The sequence below is a fragment of the Hyla sarda genome, chromosome 7 (genome assembly GCF_029499605.1).
Source record: "Hyla sarda isolate aHylSar1 chromosome 7, aHylSar1.hap1, whole genome shotgun sequence".
In the NCBI taxonomy this organism is placed as follows: Eukaryota; Metazoa; Chordata; class Amphibia; order Anura; family Hylidae; genus Hyla; species Hyla sarda.
Window position 1 is genome coordinate 58,273,721 of NC_079195.1, and position 11,521 is coordinate 58,285,241.

Below are 11,521 nucleotides of genomic sequence, written 5' to 3' on the forward strand. Positions count from 1 at the left end.
ATTTGGGATGAACAAATAGTTTTCATTTTTTCACCATACCTTGAGTGCCACAGCATTTTCCTTGGAACTATATATATATATATATATATATATATATATATATATATATATATATATATATATACACAAATCAAAAAAATGTTGCAGTATCTTGTAATACCTTTTTTATTGGACTAACAGAATTTTGTAGAGACAAGCTTTCAGGATTCCGCCCTTTATCAAGTCCAATAGACAAGGACTAATGATCAATGGACTTGATAAATTATCAGGGAGGAATCCCGAAAGTTTGTCTCTACAAAATTCTGTTAGTCCAATAAAAAAGGTATTACAATCTGCATCACTGGACTAATACGGCTACTCACATTTACTATACAGATTTACACATACCTGAAGATGGTTTAGAACCCTGTGATGTCACACATGCTTGTGATGATGTCACCGTAAGCTGTACAAGGAGGTGCGCGCCGGCTGCAGTCTCTTCAGTGTGTTTTGCATTCACAACCTGTGGTGCAAAGTGTTTCTTAGAGAGTTTCTATTTGCGATAGAGAATTCGAGATTTTGACCGTTCCTTGTCTGAAGAGAGAACCACAAGGTAAGTCTCAGCCTCTTCTATTCATACATACACAGGGCATTTTGTTTGTCAGGGTTTTTTTCTTTTGTTGCTTTTTTTTTTAGCATAAAAAACAAAAAATTAATTTCCAAAAGAAATAACAAAAGTTATATTCCTCATAGCATTGTGACAATACTTGGCTTAGGCATTAAACATAATAAAACGCACAGATAGTATCATGACCAGAGCTTTTTCTTGCAAAACTGCTAAAATGCAATTATGCCCAAAAAAGCCCCCAAGAAAAAGAGTCCTAATTCATGAAGTTCTAAAAGATATAAGTCTATGAGAAAGATTTGGTGGTGTAGTAAAAGAATGACAGAAAGATTAGGGCAGAAATATAATAGTATATAATAGAATTCTGTGTGTACTAACAATAGAAATACTCCGGGTACTCCAAAAGGGAAAACATTTTTCAAGTCAACTAGTGGCAGAAAGTCATATAGGGTACGGATAGATCCCAATGAGGTGGGGTAGGTTCATTATTAGTAAATGTATATAGCGGGGTAGCCCAATTGTATCTACAGTATGAAGTTCACATGGCCCAGTAACCATACAGCCAAGCCCTTATAATCCGCCATTACTAGGACAGATTCAGGGTTGTCAGATATTACTAGGACCGGAGAGGTTTAGGGTTATCAGATATTACTAGGACCGGACAGGTTCAGGGTTATCAGATATTACTAGGACCGGACAGGTTCAGGGTTATCAGATATTACTAGGACCGGAGAGGTTTAGGGTTATCAGATATTACTAGGACCGGACAGGTTCAGGGTTATCAGATATTACTAGGACCGGAGAGGTTTAGGGTTATCAGATATTACTAGGACTGAACAGGTTCAAGGTTATCAGATATTACTAGGACCGGACAGGTTCAGGGTTATCAGATATTACTAGGACCGGACAGGTTCAGGGTTATCAGATATTACTAGGACTGGACAGGTTCAGGGTTATCAGATATTACTAGAACCGGACAGGTTCAGGGTTATCAGATATTACTAGGACCGGACAGGTTCAGGGTTATCAGATATTACTAGGACCGGACAGGTGCAGGGTTATCAGATATTACTAGGACCGGACAGGTGCAGGGTTATCAGATATTACTAGGACCGGACAGTTTCAGGGTTATCAGATATTACTAGGACCGGACAGGTTCAGGGTTATCAGATATTACTAGGACCGGACAGGTTCAGGGTTATCAGATATTACTAGGACCGGACAGGTTCAGGGTTATCAGATATTACTAGGACTGGACAGGTTCAGGGTTATCAGATATTACTAGGACCGGACAGGTGCAGGGTTATCAGATATTACTAGGACCGGACAGGTTCAGGGTTATCAGATATTACTAGGACCGGACAGGTTCAGGGTTATCAGATATTACTAGGACCGGACAGGTTCAGGGTTATCAGATATTGGTAACCTCAGGGAAGACGTCTCCATATAAAACACTTATAGAGAAGCGTCTTCTTCTGAGGCTGCGATGGTCTTAGTGTTATCTTGTGGTTCTGTGCTGGACATTTCTGCTCTGTATGAAGGATCTATTGTATAATGACAGGAATGATGACATGTTGTCTAATGTGTTCACTTATCTCTCTCTCTTTAGTGTTTTCAGGCTCTGACCTGTGACCATGGCCTCTCCACAAGACCCATTGCTGAAGGAGGAGGAAGAAGCAATGGAGGACCATAGTGATATGGATGTAGAAAAGGGCGATATCCCTGAGAGGCAGAACCTGCCATCTCTAAGCGTGATATCCACCGCACGTTCCATCATCACCGTAGTGATCCTCGCCTTTGTTAATTTGCTCATCTATGCAAATCGCTCCAGCGTGGCGGGGGTGCTGCCTTATATACAGAAAGCATATGACACCAATGCTAGTCTGTCCGGCTTATTGAATACATTGTTCATTGGAAGCTACGTGCTGGTCGCACCAATTGCCGGATATTTGGGCGACCACTGTAATAAGAAATATACTGTTTGCGCAGGAGTCATCGTTTGGCTGAGCATGACACTTACCCTGTCATTCATCCCTGACGGGTACTTCCTGCTCTTCCTGCTGACGAGTGGACTGGTTGGAGCCGGAGAGGCGACTTTCTGCACCATCGCCCCCTCCATCATTGCAGACCTTTTTACAAGTGACCATCGGACCCGCATGCTGAACGTGTTTTACTCCGTCATACCTGTAGGCTGCGGACTAGGATACATCATCGGGCCCAAAGTGACTGATGCAGCAAGGGGCGATTGGCACTGGGCATTTCGGGTCACCCCTGGCCTGGGCCTCATAGCTGTGGCTTTGATGATTTTGGTCACAAAGGAGCTTCCAAGAACGACTACAAACGGGAAGAAGAACAACAAATCCCAGAAGTTTGCCAAATGGGCGACAGATCTGAAAAAACTATTTAAAAATCGAAGCTTCATGTTAACCACCATGGGATCGACGGCTGTATCCTTCATAGTGGGAGCCATAGGTGTATGGGGTCCATCATACCTGACCCACGCACGAACACTCCTACAAGAGAAGGACCCTTGCCGTGCTGAACCGTGTGACTATCACGACATCCTAATATTTGGTGTGGTTACAGTCGTTTCCGGCATTCTGGGAGTTGTAGCAGGGACGGAGATAAGTAAAAGATATCGCAAATCCAACCCACGGGCGGACCCGCTTGTGTGTGGATGCGCGATGATGCTCTCCGCCCCTTTTCTTCTGTTGGCATTGACTTTTGGCAACATCAGCCTCGTTGCCACCAACATCTTCATCTTCATCGGAGAGACGCTTCTGTCAGTAAATTTCACCCTCATATCTGACATTATACTAAAAGTAGTAACTCCGTGGAGGAGATCTTCAGCCCTGGCCGTGCAGATGACAATCTATCACCTCCTAGGTGACGCCGGCAGCCCGTACCTCATCGGCCTGATATCTGACACCTACGAACGAGGATATGCCAAATCCCCTCTTCTGAAATACCGCAGCCTGGAGTATGCCCTCATGACCTGCACCATAATGGCAGTCATCGGAGGGGCCTTCTTCATGGCCACGGCCCTATATATAGAGAGGGACGAAAAAGAAGCAGAGATGGAATCAGAACCTCCGTCATCCTCCTCCTCCTCACTGCTTCCTGCCGATGAGGACTGCGCTTCAGACTGAGGAAAAGTCGATGCTTACCTTTATCTCGTTTACTTCATTAAAAAAAATTAAGAAAAAAATAGCTGCATTTGTTCTATGTTCCACTTTACCCCTTAATAATATTCTCTACCTATCCAACTCTACCTATCCAAACCTCAAATAGAACAATGTAAATCTCCTCCCAAGACCTAAAAAAGACTATTAATAACAAGAGGGATATATATGAGTGTGTATGTGTTTGTGTATATGTGCTTGTGTATGTATATGTGTGTATGTGTTTGTGTGTATATGTGTGTATGTGTTTGTGTGTATATGTGTGCATGTGTTTGTGTGTATATGTGTGTTTGTATTTGTGTGTATATGTGTGTATGTGTTTTTGTGTATATGTGTGTATGTGTTTGTGTGTATATGTGTGTTTGTGTGTATATGTGTGTATGTGTTTGTGTGTATATGTGTGTATGTGTTTGTGTGTATATGTGTGCATGTGTTTGTGTTTATATGTTTGTATGTGTTTGTGTGTATATGTGTGCATGTGTTTGTGTGTATATGTGTGTTTGTGTTTGTGTGTATATGTGTGTATGTGTTTGTGTGTATATGTGTGTATGTGTTTGTGTGTATATGTGTTTGTGTGTATATGTGTGTTTGTGTGTATATGTGTGTATGTGTTTGTGTGTATATGTGTGTATATGTGTTTGTGTGTATATGTGTGTTTGTGTGTATATGTGTGTATGTGTTTGTGTGTATATGTGTGTATGTGTTTGTGTGTATATGTGTGTATGTGTTTGTGTGTATATGTGTTTTGTGTATGTACATGTGTGTGTGTGTGTGTGTGTGTATTAGGGCTGCAAGATATGTTTAATTGTGTTTATGGAGGTAAATATTGTGATTTCGATATTATAAACAAATGGTGAAGTTCCCCCTATTTAATGTCCAATCCCCCTATTTTATATAGCCATCTCCCCCCAATTTCATGTTCATTGACTAAACATAAAATGGAGGGAATTGGATATGAAATGGGGAGAAATTTGCTTAACTCCTTGGGGACGGAGCCCATTATACCACTGTCACTTTAAGCATTAATAACTCTGGGATGCTTATCATTTTCATTCTGATTCCGAGATAGTTTTTTCGTGACATATTCTACTTTATGTTAGTGGTAAATTTTTGTCAATACTTGCATCATTTCTTGGTGAAAAATTCCAAAATTTGATGAAAAAATTGAAAATTTTGCATTTTTCTAACTTTGTAGCTCTCTGCTTGTAAGGAAAACAGACATTCCAAATAAATTATATACTGATTCACAAATACAATATGTCTAATTTATGTTTACATCATAAAGTTGACATGTTTTTACTTTTGGAAGACATCACAGGGCTTCAAAGTTCAGAAGCAATTTTCCAATTTTTCACAAAATTTCCAAAATCTGAATTTTTCAGGGACCAGTTCAGTTTTGAAGTGGATTTGAAGGGCCTTCATATTAGAAATACCACATAAATGACCCCATTATAAAAACTGCACCCCTCAAAGTATTCAAAAGGACATTCAAAAAGTTTGTTAACCCTTTAGGTGTTTCACAGGAATAGCAGCAATGTGAAGGAGAAAATTAAAAATCTTCATTTTTTACACTCGCATGTTCTTGTAGACCCAGTTTTTGAAACTTTACAAGGGGTAATAGGAGAAAAATCCCCACAAAATTTGTAACCCAATTTCTCTAGAGTAAGGAAATACCTCATATGTGTATGTCAAGTGTTCGGCGGGCGCAGTAGAGGGCTCAGAAGGGAAGGAGCGACAACAGGATTTTGGAGAGTGAATTTTGCTGAAATGTTTTTGGGGGGCATGTCACATTTAGGAAGCCCCTATGATGCCAGAACAGCAAAAAAAAAAATGCATACCATTTTAGAAACTACACCCCTCAAGGCACTTAACAAGGGATCCGGTGAGCTTTAACACCCCACAGTTGTTTGACGACTTTTCGGTAAATTCGGATGTGTAAATGAAAAGAAAAATTTTTCACTAAAGTGCAGTTTTTTGTCCAAAATTTACCATTTCTACAAAGGGTAATGGGAGAAAAATCCCCCCAAAATTTGTAACACAATTTCTCCCGAGTACGGAGATACCCCATGTGTGGCCCTAAACTGTTGCCGTGAAATACGACAGGGCTCTGAAGTGAGAGAGCGCCATGCTCATTTGAGGCCTAAATTAGGAATTTGCAATAGGGGTGGACCCGGTTACAAGGATGGCGCTTGTCTCCACCAAAACCCTACAGCAGTGTTTCCCAAACAGGGTGCCTCCAGCTGTTGCAAGCCTGCCAGGACAGTCTATGGCTGTCCGGTAACACTGGGAGTTGTGGTTTTGCAACAGCTGGAGGCGCCGTTTAGGAAACACTGCAGTATGAGACGTTTTTTATTTTTATTGGGGGGGGGGGGGGGTGACGTGTAAGGGGGTGTATGTGTAGTGTTTTACTTTTTGTTATTTGTTAGTGTAGTGTAGTGTTTTTAGGGTACATTCACACAGGCAGGGGTTCACAGTAAGTTTCCTTGAAGGAAACCCACAGTAAACCCGCCCGTGTGAATGTACCCTGTACATTCACATGGGGGGGAGGGGGCGCCCCAAGGGGGGGGGGGGAGCCCCAAACCTTCAGCTGTGGTAAAATGACAACTCCCAGAATGCACTGACAGACTGTACATGCTGGGAGTTGTAGTTTTACAACAGCTGTAGGCACACTGGTGGGGAACCACTGAGTTAGAAAACAGACTCTAGCTCAGTGATTCCAACCCATGTGCCTCCAGCTGTTGCAAGACTACAACTCCTGGCATGTACGGTCTGTCAGATCACTCTGGGAGTTGTAGTTTTGCAACAGCTGGAGGCAGACGGGTTGGAATCACTGAGTTAGGAAACAGACTCTAGCTCAGTGTTTCCCAACCAGTGTGCCTACAGCTGTTGCAAAACTACAATTCCCAGCACGGCCAGATAGTCAGGGATGCTGGGCGTGTAGTTCTGCAATATCTGGCCCTTCAGATGTTGCAGAACTACAACTCCCAGCATGCCTAGACTGTCCAGGCATGCTGGGAGTTGTAGTTCTGCAACATCTGAAGGGCCAGATATTGCAGATCTACATGCCCAGCATCCCTGACTGTCTGGACATGCTGGGAGTTGTAGTTTTGCAACATCTGGAGGGCTACAGTTTGGAGACCACCATATAGTGGTCTCCAAACTGTGCCACTTCAGATGTTGCAAAACTACAACTCCCAGCATGCCCAGACAGTCAGTGCATGCTGAAAGTTGTAGTTTTGCAACATCTGGAGGACCACAGTTTAGAGACCACTACACAGTGGTCTCCAAACTGTGACCCTCCAGATGTTGCAAAACTACAACTCACAGCATTTCAAGACAGCCTTTGGCTGTGTGGGCATGCTGGGAGTTGTAGTTTTGCAGCTTTTAGAAGGCCACAGTGAAGATCACTTATCGCAATCTTCACTGCAGCCTTCTCCGACGCACTTTCCGGCCGCCGCTCAGATGATGACGCCGCTGCTCCGGGATGCCGCCACCTTTGCCGCCGCAGGTCCAGGTAAGCCGGGCCATGTCCCCCCCCCCCCCCTCGCCGCCCGTGTTCCTTACCCTGAGTAGACCTTTGACCATGGTCAATCTACTCTGATGCACCAGGCATTCGTGGGTGGAAATCCTGGCTGATCCATGCCTGATTCATCTTCACAAAGGTCAGTCTCTCCACATTTTTTGTGGACAGATAACTTTTCCTTGGGGTTACTCTGGCTCTCGCCACACTAAATACCCGCTATGATGGCACACTACTGACCAGGCAGGACAGCTTTTCCAGGGCAAATTCTGCTAGTTGCGGCCACAAATCAAGTTTGGCTGCCCAGAAGTCCAGCGGATCTTCAAGGTGTGTTGGCATGGACATGTCAAGGTATGCCATCACCTGCTGGTTCAGGTCCTGCTCCAGGTCTACCTGCTGATGATGAGTTGCTTCACTATGTGCGTGAAGAAAGGTACTCATCAGTGACTGTACTGCTGGTACTGCTCCTGCCACCCCACCCCTCCCCAGCAGCCATGGCTGTGGAAGGTGAGCGCAGAGGGCCCCCCGAGTCAGACCTGCGAGAGGATGGACAATGGCGCCGATAGGCATCGACCAACTGACTACATAGGATGTCTCTGTAGTAGGTTAGTTTGCCCTCTCTCTCAGTGGGTGTGAAAAATACCCCCATTTTGTGCCGATAGTGAGGGTCCAATAAGTTGGAGAGCCAGAAGTCATACCGCTGTTGAATGGTGACAGTTCAGCTCTCACTACGCAAGCAAGTGAGCATGCATCGTGCCATTTGTGCAAGTGGCTCAGAAGGACTACCTGCCTCCATCTCCACTGCATACTGCCACGGTGTGTCTGGGTCCTATGTCTCACCTTCCTCATAACCCTCTATCTCCTCTGGCTGCTTCTGCTCGTCCTCTCTTGTCAGATGGCTAGAAAAACTGCCCATTTCGTGAAACCTAAACTGTGCTCCATGGTGCCCCTCCCCCTCATCCTCCTCCTGTTCAGCCCCCACAGGGCTCATGTGGCCGTGAGATGTAGGCGCCACGTCTTCATTGCCCTGACCAGCCATCTTTTCTAACACGTGTTACAAGAAATGAAGCAGTAGAATGACGTTGTTAATTCTGTAATCCTGGCGACTTACTAATAATGTGGCTTCCTCAAAGGGCCTGAGCAAAGGGCAGGTGTCACGTATGAGCTACCACTGGTTGACATTGAAGTTACACAGGAGAGTACCCCTATGATCCGCTATGATCATCAAGAAATCGGTGGCATTTAACGTGTGGCAACGTCGCAAATTAGACTATGTTGGGGGGATACCGTTCTGACGCTGCAGCTCAAGGAGGGTGTGCTTTGTAGTGAACTAGTGGCTGAAGTGCATGCAAAGTTTCCTTCCCATTGTTAGGATGTCTTGCAAATGGGGGGAACACTTCAGGAACCGCTTGGCAACCAGATTGAACACGTGTGCTATGCAGGGCGCATGGCTCAGCCTTCCCTCGCAGCGCAGAGAAGATGTTCTTCCCGTTGTCAGTCACCAAGGTTTTCGTGGAGTAAGCCATTTCCAGTTTTCGTGGAGTAAGGCTGCATTCACATCTCGTTTTTACATTACGGGTGCCAGATCCGGCTGGGGGAGGGGCAAACCTGGCTCTCCCATACCCCAGCCTGACAAGCACTGAACGCCATTCACTTTAATGAGCCGACCATAGTAAAACAGTGACTCCGGTCGGCTCATTTTTGACCCGTATCCAGTTTTATGACCGGACCTAAAACCGTAGTATACTATGGTTTTAGGTCCGGTCAAGAAACCGCATACGGGTCAAAATCCCCGTTTGACTCCAGTCGACTCATTAAAGTGAATGCACTGGTCCGGCTGGGGTATGGGAGAGCCCGGTTTGCCCCTCCCCCAGCCGGTTCCGGCACCCGTAATGTAAAAACGAGATGTGAATGCAGCCTAAGCCATGCTCTGATTTTTTTATGAATGACTTTTAGCAGTTCCTCCCCTGTGTAATTCCATTCGCCAAGGCAAACCATGTGAAGAACAGCATGACACCGCCGTGCCCTGCACACATGGTATGCTGAAGGGGCACTGAGACTTGTCTGGGCAGTCGAGGCTGAGGACATGGAGGAGGATGAGGAGGCGGAGTTGCACACTGTCACAGGACCAACGGCCCGAGAGTGTGGAGGAGGAAGCGGCGTGACCTATCCAAGTAGATATTGTGGCTTTGCAGGAACCACATTCCCCCAGTGAGCCGTAGAGGACATGTATTGTATGTATTGACCATAGTTAAAGCTCCAGACATCGGCGCTGCCATGCACTTTGGTACACACTGACAGGCTCAAGGACTGGCCCACCTTCTCTTCCACAAAATTATGCAGGGCTGGTACTGCCTTCTTCGCAAAGAAATGACGGTTTGGCGCTCTCCACCTCGGCTCGGCACAAGCCAACAGTTCTCTGAAAGGTGCAGAGTCCACCACTTGAAAAGGGAGGGACTACAGCACCAGCAACTTGGACAGGAGCACATTCAGCTTCTGCGTTGTTGGATGAGTGGGCGCATACTGTTGTCTCTTGGACATGGCTTCGCCAATGGATTGTCCCACCAACAGCCAGTACTAATTGACTGCTACTGCCGCTGTCTCCAAGAACCCCTGTTCCACTACCTCCCGGAAAGGTAGGCTCCTGCGAAGCAGGTGGTCTCCCCCGGGCACATTTGGGTCCAGAATTTCCACTTCTGCCACCATGCTGACTGCCAACCATGCTACCGCCTTGCTGGCTCATCTGCTGCCTCACGGGCAACCTGCAACTCCCTTCTCCTGATGATGATGAAGCCCATTCTGCACCCAGCTCCTAATTTTGATCGGCTTCATCATCATCAACAAGTATCTGCACATCACTGATGTCCTCCTCAGGTTCCTCAACAGAGTCTGCTTCAGGAACCTGAACTCTGGCAACACTGCCTCCCACGTCACTCTCCTCATACACTACTTGCCCGCCTAGCGGAGGAAGCAGCGGATGTCTCCTCCACTTCTTGCAGTAGCTTCTGACTGTCCTCTATTAGATCGTCCTCACTGAATAGTGGAGTTGAACAAACAGCATAAGAAACTTCTTTAAGGGAGGGAACAGCATAGGACATAGGCAATGGGAGGACAGGGACTGCTCCCGGGTTATGCCAACTGAGGGTTGTGTCTGAGGAACCCACTGACTGTTGACTGGGGGTATCAGATGTCGCTTGTGATGAAGTGGATGATTGTGTTAACCAATCGATGACAGCAGATGGGTTGCTGATCGAGACATGACCGGTAGCTGATACCGAAGATGAGGCCTCACGCTGCGATCCTGCCACCACTCGCCCCTAGTCTGCTGTGGCCTCTGCCTGCGCCTGATGAATTTAGGCCTCTGCCACTCCTCTGTGCATGTCCTGGCACTTCTTTGCCTCATATACTTAGTGCGTTTACAATGGGAGTACAATACGCTTCACTATGCTTTAAACAGTATTTGTCAGTATTTTTGTACTTTTGGCTGTCCTTCCACAATACTCAGGCCCTTGACAGAAGTATTGGAGTAAAACACCAGCCAGTGATTGCTTTTGCCTGGCCTTTCACAGTATTTAGGCCCTTGACAGAACCTGTTAAGGACCCAGGGCGTACCTGTACGCCCTGAAGTCCACTCCCGATCTATAACACGGGGCCACGGCGTGGCCACACGTCGTAGCGAGTCGGGCCCAGCCGGGACCCGTGGCTAATAGCGCACAGCATTGATCGCGCTGCTGCGCGCTATTAACCCTTTAGACGCAACGTTCAAAGTTGAACGCCGCATCTAAAATGAATGTGAAACCATGCCGGTTAGCTCAGGGAGCTGTTCAGGATAGCCGCGGTGAAATTGCAGCATCCCGAACAGCTTACTGGACAGCTGAAGGGTCCCTACCTGCCTCCTCGCTGTCCGATCGCCGAATGACTGCTCAGTGCCTGAGATCCAGGCATGAGCAGTCAGGCGGCAGAATCATCGATCACTGGTTTCTTATGAGAAACCAGTGATCAATGTAATAGATCAGTGTGTGCAGTGTTATAGGTCCCTATGGGAGCTATAACACTGCAAGAAAAAAGTGGGGGAAAAAAAGTGAATAAAGATCATGTAACCCCTCCCCTATTAAAAGTTTGAATCACCCCCCTTTTCCCATAAAAAAAACCTGTGTAAATAAAAATAAAAATAAACATTTGTGGTATCGCCGCGTGCGGAAATGTCCGAATTAT

At 45.9% G+C, this 11,521-nt stretch overlaps 1 protein-coding gene across 1 annotated transcript; it reads left to right on the forward strand.

The window, feature by feature from the left end:
* The first annotated feature begins 402 nt into the window (after positions 1–402).
* On the forward strand, positions 403–3,820 carry LOC130281681 (protein spinster homolog 1-like). The gene is made up of 2 exons (XM_056529159.1): positions 403–592; positions 2,214–3,820. Exon 2 carries the CDS (start codon positions 2,239–2,241, stop codon positions 3,751–3,753), a length of 1,515 nt encoding a protein of 504 aa, XP_056385134.1. The 5' UTR covers positions 403–592; positions 2,214–2,238; the 3' UTR covers positions 3,754–3,820.
* The last annotated feature ends 7,701 nt before the right edge of the window (positions 3,821–11,521 follow it).